This window comes from Schistocerca gregaria, chromosome 11, assembly GCF_023897955.1.
Source record: "Schistocerca gregaria isolate iqSchGreg1 chromosome 11, iqSchGreg1.2, whole genome shotgun sequence".
NCBI classification, from domain to species: domain Eukaryota; kingdom Metazoa; phylum Arthropoda; class Insecta; order Orthoptera; family Acrididae; genus Schistocerca; species Schistocerca gregaria.
The window spans coordinates 150,527,542-150,555,053 of NC_064930.1; the positions used below are offsets into that span (position 1 = coordinate 150,527,542).

The 27,512-nt window shown below is 47.1% G+C and overlaps 1 protein-coding gene across 5 annotated transcripts in view; it reads right to left on the minus strand.

Annotated features, from left to right (window-relative positions):
• Positions 1-484: 484 nt before the first annotated feature.
• Positions 485-27,512, minus strand: part of LOC126295491 (zinc finger protein ZFP2-like) — a 76,546-nt gene continuing 49,518 nt past the window's right edge. For all 5 annotated transcript variants that reach the window (XM_049988052.1, XM_049988051.1, XM_049988049.1 and 2 more), the window contains 2 exons: positions 16,866-16,903; positions 485-1,381 (listed from right to left, as the gene is read on the minus strand). In XM_049988052.1, coding sequence (XP_049844009.1) covers positions 508-1,381; positions 16,866-16,903 — 912 coding nt within the window. In that variant the 3' untranslated portion in view covers positions 485-507. The remainder of the gene's footprint in view (positions 1,382-16,865; positions 16,904-27,512) is intronic.

The window sequence follows — 27,512 nt, forward strand, 5'->3', positions numbered from 1 at the left end:
TAAGCATCTCCACTATATGGTGAGTAGCAACTGTCCTTTTTGTATCATTGTTCTGTAGTTTATGTCGATATCTCCCTCTTCCCCACCGCCGTCGCCCCCTCTGCAATTTCCCTATTTCTTAACTGCAATATTCGCTCCACTTTTCTTTCCTCCCACTCCTAATACATCTCCACTTCTCACCGCACCGTACCGGCTCTCCACAGAACCTCTCCACCTCACTACACTACTCCAACACCTCCCAACAGACCTCCGCCTCCCGCCACCCTCTCGGCCCGGAGTCCCATCGAGTCGCTCCTCCCCGCTTTCTTAGCCGAGAAAAGTACGTACGGGTTCCGAGAGCTGAACGCGCCTAGTGGCAGTATTTGCAAATTTCACATCTCGAAGGTAAGTACGGGCCGAACACTGTACTGCTCGTAAAAAATACATTTACAGGCGGGGAAACATGTGAGGCGACAGCGAGAGAGGTCCTGCCCCTACCCCTACCTAGAGTGTGTCCGCTCCACAGGGTCACTTTTCCGCTCCCTCCTCTCCGGGTTTCTCCGGGCCGGCTCCTACGGCCGGCTGCTGCTGGCGCGCCTCGGCCTCGGCGACGTGCACCCTGGAGTGGTCGCGCAGGTGGCAGGAGCGGCGGAAGGCGCGACCGCAGACGCTGCAGCCGAACGGCTTCTCGCCCGAGTGCAGCAGCGCGTGCGCCTTGAGGCTGCCGCCCTGCGTGAATCGCCGGCCGCACACGCCGCAGCCGTAGGGCCGCTCGCCCGTGTGCACGCGCACGTGCCGCTTCAGGCAGACGGCCTGCCGGAACGTCTTGCCGCAGGCGTCGCACTTGTACGGCCGCTCGCCCGTGTGCAGGCGCGCGTGCACCGCCAGGTTGCCGGCCAGCGTGAACGTGCGCCCGCACACGTCGCACGCGTACGGCCTGTGGCCGGAGTGCAGGCGCGAGTGAGTCCGCAGCTGGTCCGAACGCTTGAACGTGCCGCCGCACACACCGCACGCGAACGGCCGCTCGTCTGAGTGCCGCCGCAGGTGCACGTCCAGGGAGCTGCGGTAGGAGAACGCCGCGCCGCACACGTCGCAGGGGAAGCGCCGGCTCCCGTCGCCGCCCCTCTTCGCCGACCCCCGCCTGCCACCGCCCCTCGCCGTCCTCGGGGCCCGGAGCCGGCCGGCCGCCAGGGCGAGCTGCCGCTCAGGGCAGTCGGGGCGGTGGCGCCGCAGCCGGGACACCGCGGCGAACACCTCGCCGCACAGCCCGCACACGTGACCGTCCGCGTGCGTCCGCACGTGGTCCGCGATGTCCGACTTGGAGGTGAAGACTTGCGAGCAAGTGTCGCAGTAGAAGTACTCGGAGTCTGCCCCCACGTCGTCGGCACCGGCACGGGATAACCTGGCAGGTAGGGACAGAACGTCGCTTGAATCGCAGTTTAAATTGACGTGTCTACAGTGATGAAACTAATTTCGGTCTAAGAACTGAAGGATTTCTCGCAAATAGGTCGTCATTCTGTTCTGTCGAAGTTTAGAGTTACACACACTTATTATTATCATATGCATCAATTACAGTAACACACATTTAGTGAAACAATGAAATATACCAGGAGATCAAAAAGCCAGAATAAATTTTAAAACTCAATAAATCATGGAATAATGTAGATAGAGAGATACAAATTGACACTCGTACTTGGAATGACATGAGGTTTTATTAGAACCAAAAAACACAAAAGTTCAAAAAATGTTCGACAAATGGTACTTCATCTGATCAGAATAGCAATAATTAGCATAAGAAAGTAAGACACAAAAAAACAAAGAAAAGATGATGTTCTTTAAAGAAAATGTTCAATACGTCCAGCATCATTCCTCAACAATAGGAACAATGTTGTGAACAGCACTGTTAAGCATGTCCAGAGTTATGGTGAGGCACTGGCGTCGGATGTCGTCTTTCAGCGTCCCTAGAGATGTCGGTCGATCACGATACACTTGCGACTTCGGGTAACCCCAAAGACAATAATCGCACGAACTGAAGTCTGGGGACCTGGGAGGCCAAACATGACGAAACTGGCTGCCGGGCACACGATCGTCACCAAACGATGCACCCAAGAGATCTTTCACCCGTCTAGCAATGTGGGGTGGTTCTAATAAAACCCCATGTCATTCCTAGCATGTGTGTCAATTTTTACCTCTCTATTTACATTATTCCGTGGTTTATTAAGTTTTTAAATTTATACTGACTTTTTGATAGCCCGGTATATAAGAATGAACATGTGAAATTATACACAGTGCACAAGTTTTAAAATGGCTCCAGTGTCAACGGACTCAATCCGGCAGAGTGCCTCGTGGGATGCTCGACGGAGCTCCTCAGTGCCACCGGGCGTCCGACTGGACAATCGTTCAGAATGTGGCTCACCGTTTGGGTGTCACCACAGTCACACACGCTGTCACTTGAACAGCCCTACTGGTGCACATCGTATTTGCACCAAAACCTCTTTGGTCCGATATCTACTTAACTGCACCTACACCTCCCTCGGTCGGTGCAAGCTCTGAACTGGAACTGTCGGACTGTCTACAAATTCGTGGTTTTGGGTTCTCGTAGTTTGCCACTCACGTTTCCACTCTGCGTACCGGTCGAATCCTGCGGACAGCATTTGGACTCCCGTTTCGTATGCCGGTGTTCTAGATTTGAGGCGTTTCCTGGGCAGTAACAGCAAATCATCACAAAGAGGGATCAAGTCGTTTTTAGAAACTTGCCGACACAGTTTGTAAAGAGCAGCCTATCGACGGAGGTCTGGTGGACAGATGTTTGAAAGCACTGGTGGCCAGCAAGTAGGTGTAGACCGGACGTCTCTTAACAGTTCAGTCGGATGTCTGCTTTCACTACGTGGGTGCTTCGCAGCCAGACTTGTGCACAGTACTCTGCTGCAGAGTATACCAGTGCAGGGGATGCTCCTTGGAGGACCGATGTCGTCGTTCCCCGTATACTGCCTGCCAGCTTTCTCACGAGGTTCACTCGTGTTCGTATCTCCTCGGCCAAGTTGGAAAGGTGTTTTTTGTACGTTAAAGTTCTGCCCAGAGTGACTCCCAGGTATTTTGGGCTTTCGTCGTATCCGACTGTGCCGAGAGGGCCGAACTGTGGCTCGATCTTTGCTGACGAAAGGCTATCAGAGAGGTGGAACAGGCTCACCTCGGTTTTAGAAACATTCAGTCTCAGTCGCCACGTCTCAAAATACTCAGAGTTTAGTAAGGCTGTTAGAGGTGTTCTTCACATTCAGAAAGGTCTCATCTCCGATACGAAATTGCCAGGTCATCTGCATATTGAAATTTTCGGCAGGTCAGCTGTGTAGAGGACGAATAAGACTGGGGCGAGAACGGAGCCCCGCCGAACTCCATCGTTGAGTACGTCCCATCTGCTTTTCTGTTCTCTTTGATGTACTTTCAACCACCTATCGGTTAACACGTTACTTACGAGGTTGCCTACAGTTTTGCAAGGTACTACTCTCAAAAATTTCAATAACAGGCCCTCGCACCACATCGTGTCGTAAGCTGCTGACAGGTCAGTGAACACTACTCCAGTTTTAAGTTTCTTTTGGTATCCAGATTCTACGCGAGTAGTCAAGGAGGAAAAGTAAGGAGGAGGAAAAACTCACAGCCGGCTTCTTACATCCACAACCTTCACGTTCACCAGTCGTGCAGACATTCTTCCCGTAAGCAGCGGGGAAGTGAATACAACCTAAACCCCCACACTGCCACAGGGTGAGCGTATATATTATCTCGTGCAGAAGTGGTTATGTGTAACGAACTGATTGGCTACAAACACAACGAATTAGACTTTTCTCACTCTTGTGAGCAAGTAACAGGAACTAATAACTTAACTGATTTTAAGCCTCTCTCTGCTATTCAGCTGTAGTTTTTTAATGTTTGCAACTTCTATTTTTTAATTTTACACCAACAAGAGAAATATTGTTTTTTTTACTATTATAAACAATTTTATTTTGATGTCCACATATAGCTAAACAACAACACAAAGCTAATGAGGAGTAAACGTAATTTTTGAAGATGTTTTACAGTAGCATCTAAAACATAAAATTACTTTTTATCATGATCCCATTCTCGACACATGTTGAAACTTTCAAAATATTTAGATGAAAACAGTATCTTGCTCTTTTTTCTGATTTTCCATTTCCCAATTGTAAATGCACCGGATATTGTGAGCGGATGTGCTTCTGAAGTGCCACCATTTTATCAGAGACATAATATGGAAGGACCAATAATTAACGTGCTGACTAATACACAGTTAATGTTTTAAAAACAAAATATTTTTGTAAAAGTTCTGATAAATGTAATGTGAAAATAATATAGATACACCAGCTATATGTAAGTACTATAATATTTTACAACACACATCACTTGACCACTTACAAATGTTTCGCGCGCGTGTGTGTGTGCGTGTGCGTGTCTAGTCATCGTAACGTTATCAGATTTTCTTTAGAACAGAGACCTCCAACACTGAATATGAGAGTACGCACCTGAAGACACACACAAAAATAAAATCACCTGCTGTGAGTGGTAGCGACAATCATTCTGCAACCTGTAGAACAGTTACCTCTTTTAACGCATTGCCTAAATCAAATATGTAAGAACAGTCATCTAAAAATTTCAGTAAAGAAACTGAAGTAATGTCTCTCAAACCGAATGTTTCAATCTTGTCCAAAATACCATTAGAGGAACAACTGGGCACACGTAAATGACCAATGTGGTGTCCATATGGAAGACTCGCAGCACGCCAATGGCCATACAGCGTTATTATAATGGAACAGGTGTCGTATTTTCAGGTGTTATGCAGCAATATTAGTTACAGACATGAAAATAACGTACCTAATAAATAAAACAAGTTTCAAAAGATGTTTGGCACTATATACACAACACTGGCTGATAAGACAAGGAAGGATACAAAGCTAAATTTTCACAAAGTAAGGACAACCTTCAGACTAATATACAGAAATGAACCTCTAACATTAACTAAGAAAAGTAAAAGCCGAATACAAGCAACTGAAATTAGATTTTTAAGGAAAGTCAAAGGTTGTACCCCCACATATCGAATCCAAAAGTAATATTTTAACAACAAAAATGATCAATTTTTGACAATATAAAGTAATAGGGTAGACGAAAAATCTACTCACTATGCAGCAACAGGTGAAAACAAAAATTAAAAAAACAGGTATGGGAGCTTTCTGAGCAAGTGGTTCATCCTTCCAACATAATGGTTGAAGGGGAAGGAAGAGGGGTGAAGGAAAAGGACCGGACAGGACGAGAAGGAAGGATTGATTGTTGGGGACTGCTCCGTACAAGATTTGAAGGAAGGACTGATCGTTGGGGACTGAAACAGGGTAATATGTAAGACAGAGATTGTTGCCAAAACATTGTGAAGGACTTAATACGACTGAACAGCTAAGTGTACTGTACGTACAACAACGAAAATAATCAGTTTTCTTTTTTTACTCGTGTGTTCAGCAGCCGCTCGGTGAGTAGATTTTTAAATTATTAAGTGCGTTGTACGCAACAGAGTTGGGAGACGGCCGGTGAAAAAAGATGGGTCAGAAAAATGGAAGACGTAGAAAACTAAAACAGAGTGAAGAAAGAAGTAGTTACTGTGAATAAATTCTGAGACGAAAGAAAATAACGTAAATTGAGGCCAGGCGGGTGGTGAGACACGTTGCGGTGCTGGTTCCCACCTGCCAAGACCTTCGAGAAACTGGTGCCCGGGGGAAGAATCCGGACGGTGCGTGGGGTGAAACAGGCGCCGAGGTCACGACCGTCGCGTCGTATGGCGCGTTCCCTTTAATAGTACACCCTCTACCAGTTACAGGGCCGGTACAGGTGGCGGTAGAAAGGCGCATGGGGCAAGTCTGGCAGCATGACGGTCACACGGGAAGCACCCGTAGGGTAGCGAGATGACTCCAGAAGGAACGTAGGGTCCGACGGGGATACTGCGGAGATCGGGACGGTGGCCGAAAGCTACGTGCGACGGGCAAAATCTCAGAACGAATCTCATTTCGGGGCACAATCTTAGGAAGTTGTGCACTTGTCGAACTGACCGATTAATACAGATGTGACCGGTATAACACTGTGTGACAAGTGGTGTGCTCCCAAGTTGTTTCTCGGAGGGATCAGTAGTGCCAGGATCGACGTGACGGCCCAGGAAATCTGCTCTCGAACTAGGCAGGCCGAGACGAGAAAAGAGGCACAGTGCCGCAGAGAGTCCACAGCCGAACAGACGTCTGCCTCTATAGCCGAGACCGTACGAAAGAGAACGTTTGACGCAGAAAGGACGGCAACTGTCAATTATATTTTTGTAGGTTTAAAATGAACAGAAATACGTAGCTGGCATCGGGTAAGAAAGAGATCGACACCGCGGAAAGTGGCATGGGATTCGTAATAGGACCACCTAATATTTAATTGGGAGACAGTATTCACAAATTCCGGGAACGAGTCCGAACGGCAAGTACGTCATCAATTAATCTAAACGAAACACAAGAAAGTACACTCTAAGTGGCCCGTGACGAGGTTGTCACAGGAAGGAGCCGTCCCGGTTCCCTGATCCATTTGTAGTATGTCTGCCCCTCAAAGGTGAAGTAATTGTTGCCAAGTATAAAGTTCATTAAGGTATGCAAGAAGGATGTAACAGGCTTGGAAACACCAGCAGGCAGACAACGTACTTGGGGAATGTCAGTACAGAGAGAGTTGGCGCCGGTGGCGACACACAACGTGTGTGGTGGAGTGGGACGGCCACGTTTTCAGACGACCTGAGAAACGGTCGGCGTCCGGAAAGCCTCTGTACTACGTGTCGATCGACCGAGGCAGATCTACATTCGGTGGGTGCTCTGAAGCTGGCAGGTACAGGGCAGCCGGGACGATTAGATTTGTGGATCTCTGGAAGAAAATGAAAGGTAGGACTGCGTGTGGTTCGGGTGGACGAGTTGCTCGACGGATCGAGGTGGGACTGCGGACCAGGTCGAATCGCGCGGGGACGGGATCTCTACGGCAGAAGCCGTACGCGCGGATGTCGCACGACTGGCACGGAGCTTCACCGACGTACTCCTGTCGGTCTAGTGCCACAGTGGTAGATCTTTTGTCTGTTGCGAAAATAATGACGGAGTCGTCAGCTTTTAGGGGATGCAGGGCCCGGAGTTCGGCAGAGGACAGGTTAGGGTCACGTCGCAGCGTCCTGACGGAGGGTTACGGTGGAAAGCTCGACGTCGGGAATTCTCGGAAGGCGCATAAGGGAAGATTCCGGGGTAGCGGTCGCAGATCGAGTCGGGATCGCGGGCAGAACTGTTCGAGGTGGGGCTCAGTGTCAGGTTTGCTGCCGGAGAGGTTTCGGGATCGGGTTGTGAGGTGATACTTCCAGCTGACATAACGTGTGAAGAAAAGCGAGACCTCCACCGAAGCGGCAGGACTAAAAGTAGGTTTAGGGCCGAAAATGAGACCCTCCGATAATAAAGATAATTCGGGAGGGAAGAGTGTTTCAGACGAAAGGTTAAGAACACTGCACTGTTGTGCCCGGTTCTCGTGATTACGAATTATTCTCGGCCTGGGAGGCAGTGGTGAAAACTGTGGGACATTTAGACGGCCGGGCAAGTTCAGTCTGGCGGAGAGGAGTGACGGTTGACAGTGCAGCTGTTTAGGGACAGGAAGACAGACACCACTACTGACATAGTTTAGGAGTGTGGGGGAAGTGCTCGGCAGACGGTGCCGCCCGAGCATACGTGAGGGACAGATAATGACAGGATTTTGTAGGAGGACAGAAGTCTGGTGGACTGGAAACTGGCAGATGAGGCACACAGGTCACGGATTAACCGGGTAAGTGCAACAGATTGCTGTATTTGAAAGTGTGAAAGAGCTTGCTGTAAAGCAGGATTACATCCAGAAACAGACTTCCGCTGTTAGGCCTTCGGGAGTAATTTCGAGGGACACGCAGGTTTCGAGGAACAGAATGCGGATCTTTAATTTCGATAGTACAAAAGCACGTTTTTGACGAGAACGAATGTAATACGCAGTGGGACTCGTCGTAGTGAGAGAGTACGGTCTGTAGTGTCAGAAACTGTAGAGGATAGAAAATTATATAAGAACGGACAAAGAGCGTAGAAAAAATTTGTACGAAAATTATGAGAACAGACAGTGGTAAATAATAGGTAATAAGTGGGTGAGATAAGATAAGAAAAATATTGATAGGGAAAGTCGTGAAGAGAGACAAAATTTTAAAAACTTGTCGAACAGAAAGAGAAAGTCGTACGAGAAAATGTTAACTAATTTGCCTCGCAAATACAGTAATTTAGGAGATGGCACTAAAAGTGGATCATAGTGGTTTTGCAAAAAATGAATGCACAACAACACGAAAGAACTACTATGAGCCAAGAAGAGGCTGGGAATGGAAACAGCTGTAAAATTTGCAATGAAATTGGTGAAAGGCGATCGAGAGAAGGTGCTCCAGTGTAATGAACCCTAAGTAAATTGTTACAGGCAAATTCGTAAATAACAATGTTTTGACAGTCGCCATCCATTCCGTGTTGAACGTTCTCTCCCTTAGAGCCTAAACTTCCAAGGCAAACATATCTGTTGACATGCAGACTCTTTAAGCACTAGACCACCATTCTCACCTAAGCCTTCACTGGATGTAATTAACCCAGCGGTGTAGTTATCACGACTTCCTAAAATCGTGCCCTGAAATGAGATTCATTTCGTCCGGATTTTTACTGATTGCATCTAGAACGGATTTTCGCTGCCGTCCCAATCTCAGCGATATCCTTGTGAGACCCTGCGCTGCTCCTGCACCCGTCTCCCTACCCTACCCTACCCTACGGCTCCTACCCCTGTTACTGTCCCCGAAGCGAGACTTGCCCTGTGCACCCTTCTACCACCACCTGTATCAGCCCTATAACTGGAAGAATGTATACTATAGAAGGGAGCACGCTCTACAGATGACAGTTGTGACCTCGTCACCAAACGCACGCCATTCGGATTCTTCCCCCGGACACCGGACTTTAAGAACTCCGCAGGTGGGAACCAGTGCCACAACGTGTCCCGCCACCCACCTGGCCTTAATTTACATTAACTGCTTCTGTCTCGACATTTATTCACAGTAACTACTCCTTTCTTCAATTTGTTTAGATTTATATGTCTCCCATTTTCTAACTTATCTTTTTTTTTGGTTGTCCCCCTCCCAATAATACACTTAGCTGCTCACTCGTATTAACTCATTTACAATGTTTTGGCAGTAATCTGTGCCTCGCATATCATCCGATCTAAGCTCGGAGGTTTTCAAATCTCATCCACTGCAGTCCCCAACATTCAGTCTTTCCTTCTTATCTTGTCTGGTAAGTCTATCGTGCCCTGCAGTTCTGGAGGACTTCTCCAAACTCTGCTCTTTTCAAAAATCTCTCCAGTCCGTTTCCTTCTTCCCCTTCGACCCTCTCACGTACCTACAACCTTATTTTATACGTACGTTCACCCGCTGCAAAAACGATATTGTACGACAAGAGCTAGATATACGTACGGGGTGAATCACCTAAAATTACCGCAAATATTGCAGAAATGGAATGTGCTATTGATGTGCAGTGTTCACATAATGGACTTGGAGGGCAGCGTGGAGGGTAAAAATTGTAGAGGGAGAGCAAGAGATGAATACACTAGGCAGATTCAGAAGGATGTAGGTTGCAGTAGGTACTGGGAGATGAATAAGCTTGCACAGGATAGAGTAGCATGGAGAGCTGCATCGAACCAGTCTCAGGGCTGAAGACAACAACAACAACAACAACAAATCGTCAGGTGTAGCCGGAATGTCCTTTTCGGCAGCACCTTTCAGCTTTCTGCACAGAAAGAAGTCTACTGTCGTCAAATCTGTGGAAGGGGCCGGCTGAGGAACGGCACCGCAGGTCGCTCCCGGTCTGCAGTGGAACGTCTTTCATCTGTGGAAGATGGTCTGTCGATAGGCTGCAATACTTGTGCGGGTCCAGTGTTCTGTATACGAAAAACAGGCCTACGAGCTGACGTTTCACTATCCCACTCTACACGTTTAGACTCTATGGATCCCGACGTTCTGCCTGTCTAGACCGACGGGGATTGTCGACAGACCGGTATTGCACGTTTAGGAGGATTACCTTGCCGCGATCAGTAGAAAGGGCCTCGTTACTAAACGAGATATGTGAAACATCTCTGATATCCCATCTTAATGCCTACGAACATAAATTAAGACGATTCTCAGAGTTATTGCCACACAACTCTCAGTGGAGATAGACGTGATAGAGAGAGGATCTGTATCTAGGGAGAACGCGTAGGACACTCGCCCGATTCGTGCCATTTCCACGTGCGATCGTGCGGCAGCTGACGTGTGGACCGACTGCGACACGACTGTGGCAACAACAATAATTTCCGCTCTTGTATCGTCATTTGTTTCCTTCTCTCGTGTCGTCTAGGTGTCGCTCTACCACTTTCACGTAATCGGTCGAAGTGGCCTACATCTGCATCTACATCCATACTCCGCAAGATACCTGATGGTGTGTGTGGGAGGGTACCTTGAGTACATCTATCGGTTCTCCCTTCTATTCCAGTCTCGTATTGTTCATGGAAAGAAGGATTGTCGGTATGCCTCTGTGTGGGTTCTGATCTCTCTGATTTTATTCTCACGGTCTCTTCACGAGATATACGTAGGGGGGAGCAATATACTGCTCGACTCCTCGGTGGAGGTATTCTCTTGAAACTTCGACAAAAACCCGTACCGAGCTACTGAGCATCTCTCCTGCAGAGTCTTCCACTGGAGTTTGTCTATCATTTCCGTAACGCTTTTGTGATAGCTAGATGATCCTGTAATGAAGCGCGCTGCTCTCCGTTGCACCTTCTCTACCTCTTCTATCAACCCTATCTAGCACGGAGCCCACACTTCTGAGAAGTATTCGAGCAGTGGGCGAACAAGCATACTGTAACCTACTTCCTTTGTTTTAGGATTGCATTTCCTTAGGATTCTTCCAACAAATCTCAGTCTGGCATCTCTTTTACCGACGATCAACTTTATATGATCATTCCATTTGAAATCATTCCTAATGCGTACCCACAGATAATTTATGGAATTAACTGCTTCCAGTTGCTGACCTATTTTGCAGCTAAATGATAAGGGATCTTCCTTTGTATGTATTGGCAGCACATTACACTTTTCTACATTGAGATTCAATTGCCATTCCGTGCACCATGCGTCAATTGGCTGCAGATGCTCCTGCATTTCAGTACAATTTTCCATTGTTACAACCTCTCGATACACCACAGCATCATCTGGAAAAACCTCAGTGAACTTCCGATGTCATCCACAAGGTCATTTATGTATATTGTGAATAGCAACGGTCCTACGACCTACTGCTCGAAATGTCACACACTGACTGAGTAGCAATTTGCAGTGCACTCGAGGAACACAGAGGCACACTGTAAGCGAGCATAACAACATCGTACCTAGTGACTGTGCAGGTCGACCAGCACAAAAGAGTGTCGATACGGGAACTTACCAAACTACGATATCTCGTAAAAGACATGCACTCGAATCCTGCTAAAAACTCCACTGAAATTTTAATTTACCATACTTTGGGTTTGTTGATGTGAATAGGTACTGTTCCATTTAAAAAAGCGTGTTTTTCTACAAAAAACCCACTTTTTAAGTATTTTTTCAATCTGTTCATTTGTAACAATAGGAGACCTGACTACCAATCCATTACGTCAAAACCATACACCAGAAGCACTTTCAATTTCCGCACAGAGTAGAGTGGTGAAAGTTTCAGGTGATTCACCCGGTATACGGTACAAATTTAAACTAGAGCAAGGATGCATGAAATGGAAACAACTGACGCCTCCTCAGGGTGGAGAGGGGCGACGCGGTGACTGCCAGAGTAAGCAGTGCCGGAGGCCTTCCGGGGCAGACGGGGTGCCGCCCCAGCCTCGGGACGAGAAACCGTCTCCGGAGGCTCTCGAGGGTACAGGCGTCCACCCCGTACGTAACAAATGCGGTGTGCCCTCTCTCCTTTTCGCCCAGTGACACGGGCAGCCTCTACTGAGAGCAGGGCGAGGTTTGGCACCCGCCAATAATCGGCACGGCACGAGAGAGAGAGACAGACCGCAAACAGAATTACATTAATTTAAAAGTGTCTAACTCTGGCTGTACGAATGAATGCCGATGGCAACGGCAATGACAAACTCTCAAATGTAGTGGAACATTTCATTATTAAAATACCCACAGGTTCCACTTCTTCCTATCGAACTTGACGAAAGACTGTCACCGAGAAGTGAACAGTTGAATGAAATTTTTACTCTACAGAGGAGTGTGCGCCGATATGAAACTTCCTGGCAGATTAAAACTTGGTGTTGGACCAAAACTCGAAACTCGGGACCTCTGCCTTTCGCGGGCAAGTGCTCTACCAAGTGAGCAACCCAAGCACGACTCACGCCCCGTCCTCACAGCTTTACTTCTGCCAGTAGAGCATTTGCCCACAAAAGCAAAGGTGCCGAGTTCGAGTCTCGGTCCGGCACAAATTTTTAATCTGCCAGGAAGTTTCAAGTGAACAGTTATTTAGATAATAGAGAAACACGAGCGCACAGCACTGACAGGGCACCACGGCGAATGCGCACCTATACCGCCGAGGGAGAGGTCGTTCGTACTTCGGTGTCCCGGCTCGGAGGTGTCGCACAAATTCACGGGATGACAGGGAGCGAGAAGGTGACTGTAAGAAAATAATCACTATAAAAGTGATCTCGAAAAACGTCTGGGTGACAGATCGTCCCTGAAGCTGTTGACTCTGTTACAGCCCATAAACCCGAGCCGTAAACACTTCAGAAGAAACTCTGAAATACGCATTTGTTTGTTTTTCTGCTTGCTTTTTTGCTTTACAGCGCAAAACAGCTGAGGTCATAAGCGTCTGTGTCATAACTGAAAATGGTCACTTACCAAATGACTGAAGTCTATAATACTCTGAGCCTAATCGAGTGGAGCAGAGTAGAGGAACAGCTAAAAACGAATGCACCCCTTTTGAGGAGGTTGCTCAAATGGTGGAGAATTTAATTTCCTCGGCCATATTACTGAGACAAATAAAAAGTAAAACACAATCTACAGCACGTGCTGTATCTGCTAACGCAGGTGGAAAACATACATTAAAATGTAAACCGTTATAAAACTGGCATCGGGCTGAAAAATGGTGCACTGTCAACGGGCAGTCGCAGTAAGCACAGAGTGGTGCAGGGTCACCACTCGACAAATGACGGTGCCCGATACACGGGCGAGCTGAGAGTATCTCCTCGTGACGAGAGGAGGGAGGGGGGGGACGTAGTCGTCCGAGCTGCCGAGACACGTCTAATTTCCCAGAGTTTGTTCCCATCTAGAGAAGACTTCCCGACACTCGGACTTCACTGGAGGCCCACATTAACATCACGTCGGCGTCGGTTCCACTACCGGTAAGCGAGTGGATTCCTCGTACTCGGGGGTCGTACGTCTGTAGTGGAAAGACTTCGGAGGGCACTAAGCGAATCAGAACGAACGTAATACACAACTGAGAAGCCCGTGTTGTCAGATGTACTGGGTGGCCCAATAAGACAGCTGAAAGCTCTGCAGTAAAAATTGAACTCTGTTCTACAACCCGGTATCTACAATGTTTGTCGTCAATGACAAAGGCACATCCGACACCACGGTCGTACTTAGGACCGTAAGTGTACACGGAGGTGCTGTCTCCGACTTGCGTCCAATATTTGAAAGACAAAGTGCCAGCTGGAACCTAGAGTGGTGTCCTCGGGAAGCAAATTAAATCCAAGACGAACGCATGCCTCTGCACGGAGTCGATGCGGTGAAGGGTTCTCGCCTGTCGGGGAAGTGGCAGGTAACGAACAGTTAAGTTTCCGAAGCAGTATACCGAAGTGAACTCCGGGAGACGACAAAAGTTTCTCTTACCCCGTATCGGTGCTCGAGAGTGTCATCGAAACTGGGCACACGGGCCGCGTGGTCGGGCACAGAGGGCAGACGACACGTGTACCTCCCGACGAGACGTCGCACCGGTACGAGAGGGATAGTCGGGCAGTCTCTGCACAGATCTGACTCGGCCAGCGTAGAAAGCTCCAGTGGCCAGGCGTACGCCTAGACTGTGGAACGTGTCGAGACAGTGTAAAATAGACGGCCGTGCAGACGAGTAAACTGGACACCTATCTTCACTGCCGATCGGGCGAGGAATCGGTATTCGTGGAGGAGGATTTTCTGTCCACTCCCAATGAAATACAGTTTGAAACACGTAAGAGAACTTCACAGTTTCAACAAACGGAAGAGCGACAGGAGTGAGATGTAAGGACGGTGGAAGAAACTCCTTACGCCGCCACAAGTTCGGACAGCTTTTTCGGTGGAAGCCTACGTCAACGCTCCGCGAGTACAGACAGTAGAGAAGTCGCGATGAAAAAAATGTTCAACTATGCCGAACTTACACGTACCTCAAAAACCCGGTCTCCGAAGAACTCCCAAATAAAATGCAATGGGCAGTCTCGGACCCAACGAATGCATCATGTGGAGGATGCCCGTCCTCCGGCCGCCATCTCAAGCTTTGTCAAAAACACGGCTAGTCTGGCATTTCCGCACAAAATTGATCACAATACAAGTCGACAGGGTGATGAGACGATCGACTGCACGGCAGCGCTTACGACATCCCCGTTGTGCATTTGTTAGCAAAGTCTGAGACACGAGCCACCGTACCGGCTTACCGGTGATCACGTGTTCGATCGTCTTTCTGACACTGCTGCTGACGGAAACTGGGTGGTACCCGGACATAAGATATGTGTCCTTACCGGGCTCGCGTAAGACGGTTACACTGTCTCCGTGCCGATCTTTGGGAAATGTGCTGTCTGTCCAGACACGATTATATGTAAGAAGGAGAAAGTGCTTGCCATCGGGAGATAGGTGCTGCAACATCTCCACATTAATATCGTTTGGCCCTGAAGTGGAGTGCCGTGATGAGGTGAGAGCAAGTTTGAACTCCCTAGCAATGAAAATAGTGTTACACCGTTACACCATTCACAATTACGAGAGGTGAAAGACGCCTCCAGAGCATCCTCCACTCATTCCCACTGTGCAGTACACGTGACTGACTGCAAAGTTAACGGTGCTAGGCAATGTAGGATCATATTGCATGTGCATAAAAAAACTAAGAAACTCGATGTTCTGCCATTTAAAGGGGAGGCAGGGGGGGGGGGGGGGGGAGGTGGCGAGTGCAAATGTAACAAAACATTTCATTTTATGATTTTGTTTCCATTGAGTAGTAAAGTTTATTCATAACTTTTTCCCAAACATTCACTCTTGAAATCATACAGCAAAAGATTAAAAAAATACAAAAAAAATACTGCATTTCAGATTTTCTGATGGAGCTCACATTTGCAACTGTCTGTGGAACAACAGTTTCTACACCAAAAAGAAATTCATTCCTGAATGCGTAATGAATGCTATTGAGTCCACATTTAGGGCAAATCCTGACCTACACTTGAAACGTGTTAGTGACAAAACCAAAATCCAAATTAGTCTCTGAATGCACTTTTCTGGAAATGTTATTCCGAGATACCATTTTTTGTCACCTACAGCTGTATAACTTGCAACATATGATGCTGCAGTCACTTTTAATCGTGGAAACATAGGGAGACTGGAAGTGTTACAGTGTCTGGGCTTCAGTGCTGGCCATTCACGAAAGCAATTGTTGAGAAAATTGACTACTGACATGTGTGTGGAGCTGGAATCTCTACTCAGTGTCCAACACAGGAAACGAGACAAAAGAAAAGTCTCGAGGATGAAGATTATCCAGAGTACAGTTCTGGAGCTTTCTGAGAAAGTATAACTGAAGAAAATACAAGTTCAATCTTTAAATTTGTCTTCCCAGAAACTAGTTTTTCTCAGGACATATTTGGCCCATACATTTCTCACAGTGCAACACATGCAACTACATTAAATCTTTATCAAATATGTGCAAAATTCCTTGCATATAACTGTTCATATGGATGTAGATGTAACACACATCAACCTCGGCAGTGATTGGTTTAGAAGCTTATGAGGAAAAGGACCATTAATAATTATTTCCAGAACGAATTTTTCACTCTTCAGTGGAGTGTGTGCCAACTTCCCGGCAGATTAAAACTGTGCGCCAGACCGAGACTTGAACTCAGGACCTCCGCATTTCGCTGAGAATTGCTCTACTGCTAGAGCACTTACCACGAAAGGCACAGGTCCCGAGTTCGAGTCTCGGTCCGGCGCACACAGTTTTAATCTGCCGGGAAGTTTCATCAATAATTGTGCGCATATAAAAAACTTTATATTTCTACAGAAATTTCCAAAACTGAAGAACAATTTTGAAACTTACTTTAAAGTTGCTTTATACTATTGCTAAAAACCACATACAATTTTACTTGTTGATCTTTAATATTTTAGGCACACTTGTTGATAACAGTACGTGTTTTGTGCACATCTCTTCAGTGAACCACATTTGCCACCTTTCTTAAAACACACACAGACACAGACACACACACACACACACACACACACACACACACAAACACACACACACACACACACACACACAAACACACACACACAAACACACACACACAAACACACACACACAAACACACACACACAAACACACACACACAAACACACACACACAAACACACACACACAAACACACGCACACGCACGCAGGACCCAAGCTCTGTCGGCAGTTCGCTAGGTCTACCAGAGACGTGTGACCTGTGCCAGTGTACAGCAATGCAAATAATTTATAAGATGCCACTATCGCCCGCTACCATTCCGACAACTTGTCGATCCGAAGCCTTACCGTGAATTCCTGGAGGCTGCTTCTGTAAATTCTCCATCCTGGAACAAGAGATATCGTTTGTAAATCTCTCCAGCAAGTCGACCCATCAAATTTTAGATTATACAGGGAAAATCAGAAATGACACTGAAATATTTGTTAACACTGCCACTTTCCTTAGACACATTTAAAACAGAGCAGCAGTGGAGTGCAGACTCTTAGCCACACAGTGTTATTAGTTGAGCACGTGAAGCGTACAGGGTTAACTCTGGCCGGACCCAGTTCCACTCTGAGACCGACCTGACTCCACAAAAAGGTTCCGGCGGTCATTCGTTCGGTCTGAAGCGACCGCTGCTGCCTACTTGTGTGTGACGTATACCGATGACAAATTACGACTGGTGTGTGCCCGGAGAGAATTAGCTGGTTTCTGAAGACTCGGGCAAATCACCGCACCTCTATAATTACAAAACACTTAATTTTACAGTGCCTCTACTGTTCTGTAAACTTTCAGAAGAACTGCGTTAATGTGCCAAATCTGTGAAAATGCTTGTCATAAAAAAATGCAATGCCAAAAAGCTGATAATATAACATTACAACAAAAAAAGTACTATACAGTGGGAAACCAGAATGACTACATGCCAATAAATGCCTTATAGTGAATTACAATTTTTATAGGCTAGAAACATTGGAAAGAGCTATAAGAAAAGTACAGTGTCCACTAAAAGAAGCGATCTCTCGTAAATTAAAAAGTACTCGTAAAATATATGAGAAAGTAGAAAGTACGACACAAACGGAAAGGAGGAGGAGCCCGATAAACTTCGGTCGTCCGTACAAAACGGATGTCGACAGATTAACTGGACGGATCCTCAGATACCGAGTCGGCTACGAGCAGGAGTCGAGAAGTTATTACAAATTTACAGACGGACAGAAAATGGGTTCAGAATGGATTGGGTAGAGTAAAAGGCAACACACTGAAAGGAGAAGGAATGGTGGAGCGGGGAGAAAGAGAGGAGACTATTGCGGGCGAGCAGGGGTGGAATCCAATGGCCAACTAGTTTTGCCTTCCACCAGAACAGATTTGTAACAACGGGCACGTCAGTTGACAAATACGATCCGCAGAGAACTGGTAATACGCTACCTCTGTACCTCCACACAGAGTTCCGAGTATTAGCAATTACGACCCGATCTCAGATGACGCCGGCACGAAAGCTCTTACAGAACGATTAGAGGCGAACTCCAAATCGGACAGCCGTTGGGGTGACTGTCTCCGTCAGACCGGCAGACAGGAGACGCCGCAGCTGAAGCGGGCTGCCGCCCCCACCATTCGCACAGACTCTTTACAGAAGGGCTGCAGCCGTACACTCATTTCGTTACGTGGACAGTCTCGCGTGTGCTCGGCGACGGAGCTCCCACTATGCCTGACAGCCTTCTTTTACTCTGGGGCCCAATAACTGCCCGTACGGAGCGACTGGTCCCCTCCGCCGACGCACGGAAGCTGCGGACGGTAGTAAACTCCGCCGCAGACACGTCTCTAATGTCCGCGTATTGCTTGTCGCAGCAGGGTGACCGACGTCCGTGTCGCGGGTAATCTGTCAGAAAACGTAGGCAGCTTACCGATGTGCACCTCGAACGTATGAGAGCCCACTGTAATGTTTCTAGGGCGTGGAGTTTCATTCTGGTGGATATCCCTCTTCATTTATTATCACGATGTGGGATCGATTGTCTCACTTTGTAATTTGTGTGACATCGAGTTCAGTTTTATCAAGTAATTTCAATGAAAAAACAATTGAGTGTGTGGTTCTGTCACATCTGAGTCAGCCGTGTGACCTTTTTTTTATTGCATTACAAAATTATAATGTTCTAAAGAGTTATTTCATCGTGTGAATCAAATTCTTGCAGTTATCGTATTAAAATTTAAGATTTATGTTGCACAACACTTGACGTATATGCTTGTATTTTTCTCAGCCTCAGTAAATTAAGCTATCTCTGATTTCATTATGTTTTTCTGAAGTTTGACCACAGCTGGTGTTAGCCTTAGGAGTAAAGGTCAAGTTGAGTGATCAAAAGTAACATTTTTTAATTGAAAGAATATACAATTTTTAATTAATGTAACTATTTCTGGGTGACAAAAAATGTAATACTTTCCTACGTAATCACTCTAATGTATTCATTTTTGTATCTTCCATGAAAATAATATGTGTGTAATCCAAAAGTAATTTTATCTGTGTTTGCGACATTCAGTTATCATCTGAAGATGGCCCAAGAAGGTGAAAGCCAGTTTGTGATTAAATACATATTTTGCACAACATTAGGAAGTGTTTCCTATTTAATATTAAATAATGCATCTGCAACTGATGTGTAACACAACAGAAATTGCTATTTGTAATGGTGTTACTTCCATATTCCCCAGACACTAAACGGGCAGTGACTTTTCCTTTTCCAATACAAATAGGAAAATGCAATTAAGATAATATACCACTTGCTGTTAATGTATATTAACAAAAATGTAAATGATTTGTTCAAAATCTTAAATCTCAAAGTTCTCCACTGATTGGTTTGAAATTTTGACACAATTTTACATATGAATTCACCCATTTTATATACATACTTTTATAACATATATAATATATAAATAAATATGTAATATATAAAGGGAAAAAAATTCTCAAAATGCTTTTGACCGATTTACTTCAAATTTTTACACAATTATCTGATGTACATTCAGACGGACATAGGTGTATCGATGAACAGAGGACGGTTCAGAGTTCTGGTTTAGACGAAGCTGAAGCAGCATTGCCCTTTTTTTTTGACACGGTGAAACACAACAGATTTGGGAAATCCAATTGTTGAAGCTGTCAAGCCAATAAACAGGGGTCTGTCGATTCCATTTGGAATGAAATGGCCTACAGTTTCGACATTTCTTGAGCAATGAACGGTGCTCACGCTGAGCGTGCAGTATAGTATAGTATTTGTGTTAACGTAAAACTCTGAACCTTCCTCAGTCCAGTAGTGTGTGCAATATGTTTCTACCTTTCATAATTTGTCTCTAATAAACAACTGAAATGTGTTATTTTTTAATAATCATTTATTTTAAATATACAGGTTGGTCAGAAAGTCTGAGAAGCTTGTAAGGGTGTTGCAGGGCAGGTTGTGGGAAAATAACAGTTAAGAAAAAAAAAAAAATCTGTGTTTTGCGCCGCTTATGAATTGTTTAGCTTCGAAAGTAGCCAGTCATGTCACTGAGGGTGCAAATTCGAGCAACCTGTCAGAGACACTGTTGCCAAACTTGTTTGTCGTTTGGTTTCCTCAAACCAAACAAATGCAGCTTTTGCATACCTAGCTTACAATGTGCCTGTTTTGGAACTAATAAATTTAAGTGCAATGAACATTTGAACAAGTAGTTATCACAGCTCCACAGTTATCTGTGCATTATTGCTTTTTAGCAGATTAGTGTGTGGATTGACCTAACTAGCTAACTTTGATGCTAAACAGCTCTGAAATGGTGCAATGTATCAGATTTTTTTCTTAACAAGTATCTCAAATGAATACAAACAAATGAATTATATAAATGGGGCAGGTCTACTTAAATTCCTCGTATTATGCCTCACCCAAATTATTCAGTCCACCGTCCTTTGCACGTACACAGCAACCGAGTCTTCGTCGTCGTCAAAACATCTTTTAAGAAGAGAAATGACACGCAACCTGGTGTGCAAGTTCAAAAGGGCCTGAGTACGAGTACATCTGTGCGCTCACCACCTGCTTTCTGACACTTTGCACCCCAACTCATTCCACAAGTTACTTTACGGATTTCGTACTTTTAATGTATTAAAAGCTAGGCAGTATTTTTACACTCTTGGACATATTGGGCAGTATTTTTTTCTTGCACAAGTCCTTGTGCTCATTTTTACAGGTTCTACATCTACACGATTACTCTGCTATTCACAAGGAAGTGCCTGACAGAGGGTTCAATTGGCCACCTTCAAGCTGTCTCTACCGTTCCACTCCCTAATGGCACGTGGGAAAAACGAGCACTTAAATTTTTCTGTGCGAGCCCCGATTTCTCTTATTTTGTCGTAGTGATCGTTTCTCCCTATGTAGGAATGTTTTCGCAATTGGAGCAGAAAACTGGTGATTGATATTTCGTGAGAAGATCCCGACACAATGAAAAACGCCTTCGTTTCAGTGACTGCCACTGCAATTCACGTATCACGTCCGTGACACTACTCCCCTATTTCGCGATAACACAAAACGTGCCGCTCTTCTTTGTACTTTTCCGATCTCATCCGTCAGTCCCACCTGATGCGGATCCCACACCGCACAGCAGTACTCCAGAACAGGGCGGACAAGCGTGGCGTAAGCAGTCTCTCTCGTATACCAGTTGCACCTTCCAAGTGTTCTGGCAGTACATCGCAATCTTCGGTTTGCTATACCCACAATATTATCTATGTGATCGTTCCAATTTAGGTTATTTGTAACTGTAAACCCTAAGCATGTAGTTGATTTTACAGAGTTCAGATTTGTGTGACTTTTCACACAATCAAAATTTAGCGCATTTCTTTTAGTGCTTTTTTTTAATTCAGGATCAGTTGCCACTTTTCACACAATACAAATATCTTACCTAAATCATTTTGGAATTCGTTTTGGTCATCTGATGACTTTACAAGATGGTAAATGACAGCTTCATCTGCAAACTATCTCAGACAGTTACTCAGATTGCCTCCTATGTTGTTAATATAGATCAGGAAGAAGAGAGGGCCTATAATACTTCCTTGGGAATGTTAGATATTACTTCTGTTTTATTCAATGACTTTCCATCTATTACTATAAATTGTGACCTTTCTGACAGGAAATCACGAATCCAGTCGCACAACTGAGGTGATACTCCGTAGGCGCTCTGTTTGGTTAGAAGACGCTTGTGAGGAACGGTGTCAAAAGCCTTCTGGAAATCTAAAACTATGTAATCAACATGACATCCCCTGTCGATGACACTCAATAGTTCGTAAGTATTGAGAGCTAGTTGTGTTTCAGAAGAACACTATTTTCTGAATACATGCTGACTATGTGTCAATAAATCTTTTTCTTTGATGTATTTCATAATGTCGAAACACAGTATACATTCCAAAACCCTGCTGCAAATCGACGTTAGTGATGCGGCCCTGTAATTCAGCGGATTACTCCTACTTCCCTTTTTGGGTATTGGCGTGACTTGAGCAATTTTCCAGTCTTTAGGTACGAATCTTTCTGCAAGTGAGCGCTTTTATATAATTGTTAAATATGGAGCTATTTTATCAGTATACTCAGAGGAACCAGACTGGTATACAATCTGAACCTGAGGCCTTGGCTTTATTAAGAGATTTAAGCTGCTTTATCACACCAAGGATATCTACTTTCAAGTTTCTCATCTCAGCAGTTGTTCCTGATTGGAATTCAGTAATATTTACTTTATCTTCTTTGGTAAAGGAGTTTAGGAAAACCGTGTTTAGTAACTCTGGTTTTGTTGGCACTGTCATCAGGGACTTTACCTTTGTTATCGTGCAGTGACGGCACTGACTGCATCTCGCCACTGGTGTGCTTTATGTATGACCAGAATCTCTTTCAGTTTTCTGCCAGATTCCGAGACAGAGATTCATTGTGGAAACTTCTAGAAGGATCTCGCATTGAAGTATACACTATATTTCTAACTTCTGCAAAACTGTGCCAGTCTTGGGGATTTTTCGTTCTTTTAAAATTGGCACACTTTTTCCGCTGATTTTGCAACAACGATCTGACCTGTTTTGTGTACCAGCAGGGATCAGTACTATCAGTTATTAATTCGTGTGGTATATTTCTCTCAATTGCTGTCGATGCTATCTCTTTGCAATCATTCAACAACTATCCTACGCTCAGACGATCAGATCGGAAGGAGTGAAGACTGTCTCTTAAAAAGGTGTTAAGAGCATTTTTATCAGCTTTTAAAATAGATATACTTTGCGTTTCTTTTAGATGGTTGTAGGTGTTGTGACATCCAGCCTAGCAGCAACTGCCTTGCGGCCTTTAATCCCTGTACTCGTCACAACACTCACTATTTGTGCAGGGTTACTTGCTGCTAAGAGGTCAAGCATGCTTTCGCAACCATTGACGCTTCGTGTAGGCTCATGAACTAACTGTTCAAAATAATTTTCTGAGAAAGCATTCAATACAATTCGGATGACGTTTTATGCCTGTCGCCGGCTTTAAACGTTTACTTTTTCCAGCATATCGAGGGTAGATTGAAGTCACCACCAAATGTAATTGAAGGAGTGGGGTACTTGTATGAAATGAGACTCGAGCTATCTTTGAAGTGTTCAGCAACTATATCTTCTGAGTTGGAGGGGGGAGGGGGTCAGTAAAACTATCCAATTAATAGTTTAGTCCGATTGTCAGGTATAACCTCTAACCATTCTATTTTGCAGAGCTATCTACTTCAATTTCAGTACAAGGCAAATTACTTCCGACAGCAATAATACTCTACCTCCAACTGTATTTAATTTCTGAACACTGTCAGATCATCCGAAAAAGTTTCGGCTGAACTTATTTGTGGCTTTAGCCAGCTCTCTGCCCCTACAACTATTTTAGCTTCAGTGCTTTCTGTTAGGGCTCAGAGCTCTGGATCTTTCCCAACACAATTTACAACTACAATAACGATAGTTTTTACAACTACCTCACTGTGTTTTACCCGCCCCTTTTAGACGGACACCTTTCCTGTGGTCCCTCGAGACCCTCTAACCTAAGAAACCGCCCAGTCCCTTCCTGACAGCCCCCGCTACCCGTGTAGCCGCCTCCCGTGTGTAGTGGACTCCTGACCTATTAAGCGGAACCCAGAAGCAGACCTCCCGACAGTGCAAGTCGTGGAATCTGCAGCCGACACGATCACAAAACCGCCTGAGCCTCCGATTCAGACCTTCCACTCGGCTCTGCACCAAAAGGGGCACAGTGAGTTGTACCGACGATGCTGCAGACGGTGAGCTCCGCCTCAATCTCGGCAGGAAGACTGGCAGTCTTTACCGTTTCTGCTAGCCATCCGAAACCAGTGGGAACCTCCTCCGATCCAAAGGGACACACGTCATCGGTACAGACAAGGGCCACCACCTGCGGTCGGCTGCACCCTGTACTCTTTGTGGCATCCGGAAGCAGCCTTTCCACATCCGGAACACATCCGGTACGACTTCCCCGGTACACACACGGAGTGCACACTGGCTCCCTTCCCCTCCTCGGCAGCCACGTTCGTAAGCGGCCCCTCGCACACTTAATGTCGGAGCTTGTGCGTTCTTATAATATTTAACTACTCTGTTTACCAGGTATCGAAATATGTCTCTCTCTCTCTCTCTCTCTCTCTCTCTCTCTCTCTCTCTCTCTCTGCAATATTCTCTTTCTCTGCTTTAACATTTAGTCCCCCAGATATAAACCTGTGGCACTCAGCAAAAGATCCAATTCCAGTCCACTTTCAGCTAGCAGTCATGTGCACCAGTTAACTAGAGTGTGCTCCTTTTCTGTCTCCCACAGACAACTCTGGCAGTTCTTCACTTCCCTCATTTCTTTTTCAGTGTACAAATAAGCACCAGTGGCAACAATAAACATCCCCACCTCACAGTTTTTCCGATTTCGACTTCTTACTCAAATCTGTCAGTAGGGCCTGGAGATTATTGAAGGTATATCTCTTCCTGTTATTTTTCACGTGTTACTGATAATTCTATTCTCGTATATCGCGAAGTGATGAGCACAGAAAGCATATACGATACAGTCTCTAACTGTTTTGTGACTATTATTTTTTTAAGCATATACTGTAATGTCACTTGCCAGAAGCATTCTTTTTTTCAAGAAATTTTGTCATTTATTAATTTTCTTGCAATTCATTTAAAATGATTTCGGAATACGAATCACTCTCGCAGTAAGAGTGACGAGAAGCGATAACAGAGAGCCAGAGTAGTCACGAACAGTGATTTAATAACGGCACGATGACCGAATGCTTGTCTGCTGAGAAGTGAATGAGCCGACTGAGTCCATTTTTCCATTCGGTTGTTCCCTCAGACTGATTCGATTCACACGAGTGAACGAATAATTTGAAGAAAATGTGGGATTACAACCTAATGAGTCAATTGTTTTCCAACAACGCACCGAAACAATTCGACACGTACATCGATACTCTGCAAATCACATTTAAGTGCCTGGCAGAGGGTTCATCGAACCACCTTCACAATTCTCTATTATTCCAATCTCGTTTAGCGCGCGGGAAGAGCGAACACCTATATCTTTTCGTACAAGCTCTGATTTCCCTTATTTTATCTCGGTAATCGTTCCTGCCTACGTAAGTCGGCGTCAACAAAATGTTTTCGCATTCGGAGGAGAAAACTGGTGATTCGAATTTCGTGAGAAGATTCCTCCGCAACGAAAAACGCCTTTCTTTTTACGATTTCCAGTTTAAATCCTGTATCATTTCTGTGACACTCTCTCCCATATTTCGCGATAATACAAAACGTGCTACCTTCGTTTTAACTTTTTTTGATGTACTCCGTCAGTCCTATCTGGTAAGGATCCCACACCGCGCAACACTATTCTAAAAGAGGACGGACGAGTGTAGTGTAGGCTGTCTCCCTGGTAGGTCTGTTACATTTTCTAAGTGTCCTGCCAATAAAATGTAGCCTTCGGTTAGCATTCTCCCCCCCCCCCCCCCCCCCCCCCCAACATTTTCAATGTGTTCCTTCCGATTTAAAGTGTTCGTAATTGTAATACCTACGTATTTAGTCGAATTTACGGCTTTTAAATTACACTGATTTATCGTGTAACCGAAGTTTATCGCGTCCCTTTTAGCACACGTGTGGATGACATCACACTTCATTATTTAAGGTCAACTGCCACTTTTCGCACCATTTCGATACTTCTAAATCGTTTTGCATATTGTTTTGATCTTGTGATGGCTTTATTAGTCGATTCAGTCGTCCCCGCCACCAGCTGTGAGGCGGCGCAGTTCCTCCCAGTGGGGCACCGCCTGCTGCACTGGCTTGCCTGCCTGCCCCACCACCGCCTGCTGCACTAGCCTGCCTGCCTGCCCCACTACCGCCTGCTGCACTGGCCTGCCTGCCTGCCTGCCCTAACACCGCCTGCTGCACTGGCCTGCCTGCCTGCCTGCCCTAACACCGCCTGCTGCACTGGCCTGCCTGCCTGCCTGCCCTAACACCGCCTGCTGCACTGGCCTGCCTGCCTGCCTGCCCTAACACCGCCTGCTGCACTGGCCTGCCTGCCTGCCTGCCTGCCCTAACACCGCCTGCTGCACTGGCCTGCCTGCCTGCCTGCCTGCCCTAACACCGCCTGCTGCACTGGCCTGCCTGCCTGCCTGCCTGCCCTAACACCGCCTGCTGCACTGGCCTGCCTGCCTGCCTGCCTGCCCTAACACCGCCTGCTGCACTGGCCTGCCTGCCTGCCTGCCCTAACACCGCCTGCTGCACTGGCCTGCCTGCCTGCCTGCCCTAACACCGCCTGCTGCACTGGCCTGCCTGCCTGCCCCACCACCGCCTGCTGCACTGGCCTGCCTGCCTGCCTGCCCCACCACCGCCTGCTGCACTGGCCTGCCTGCCTGCCCCACCACCGCCTGCTGCACTGGCCTGCCTGCCTGCCCCACCACCGCCTGCTGCACTGGCCTGCCTGCCTGCCCCACCACCGCCTGCTGCACTGGCCTGCCTGCCTGCCTGCCTGCCCCACCACCGCCTGCTGCACTGGCCTGCCTGCCTGCCTGCCTGCCCCACCACCGCCTGCTGCACTGGCCTGCCTGCCTGCCTGCCTGCCTGCCCCACCACCACCTGCTGCACTGGCCTGCCTGCCTGCCTGCCTGCCCCACCACCGCCTGCTGCACTGGCCTGCCTGCCTGCCCCACCACCGCCTGCTGCACTGGCCTGCCTGCCTGCCTGCCCTAACACCGCCTGCTGCACTGGCCTGCCTGCCTGCCTGCCCTAACACCGCCTGCTGCACTGGCCTGCCTGCCTGCCTGCCTGCCCTAACACCGCCTGCTGCACTGGCCTGCCTGCCTGCCTGCCCTAACACCGCCTGCTGCACTGGCCTGCCTGCCTGCCCCACCACCGCCTGCTGCACTGGCCTGCCTGCCTGCCTGCCCCACCACCGCCTGCTGCACTGGCCTGCCTGCCTGCCCCACCACCGCCTGCTGCACTGGCCTGCCTGCCTGCCCCACCACCGCCTGCTGCACTGGCCTGCCTGCCTGCCCCACCACCGCCTGCTGCACTGGCCTGCCTGCCTGCCCCACCACCGCCTGCTGCACTGGCCTGCCTGCCTGCCTGCCCTAACACCGCCTGCTGCACTGGCCTGCCTGCCTGCCTGCCTGCCCCACCACCGCCTGCTGCACTGGCCTGCCTGCCTGCCCCACCACCGCCTGCTGCACTGGCCTGCCTGCCTGCCTGCCCCACCACCGCCTGCTGCACTGGCCTGCCTGCCTGCCTGCCCCACCACCGCCTGCTGCACTGGCCTGCCTGCCTGCCTGCCTGCCTGCCTGCCCCACCACCGCCTGCTGCACTGGCCTGCCTGCCTGCCCCACCACCGCCTGCTGCACTGGCCTGCCTGCCTGCCTGCCCTAACACCGCCTGCTGCACTGGCCTGCCTGCCTGCCTGCCCCACCACCGCCTGCTGCACTGGCCTGCCTGCCTGCCC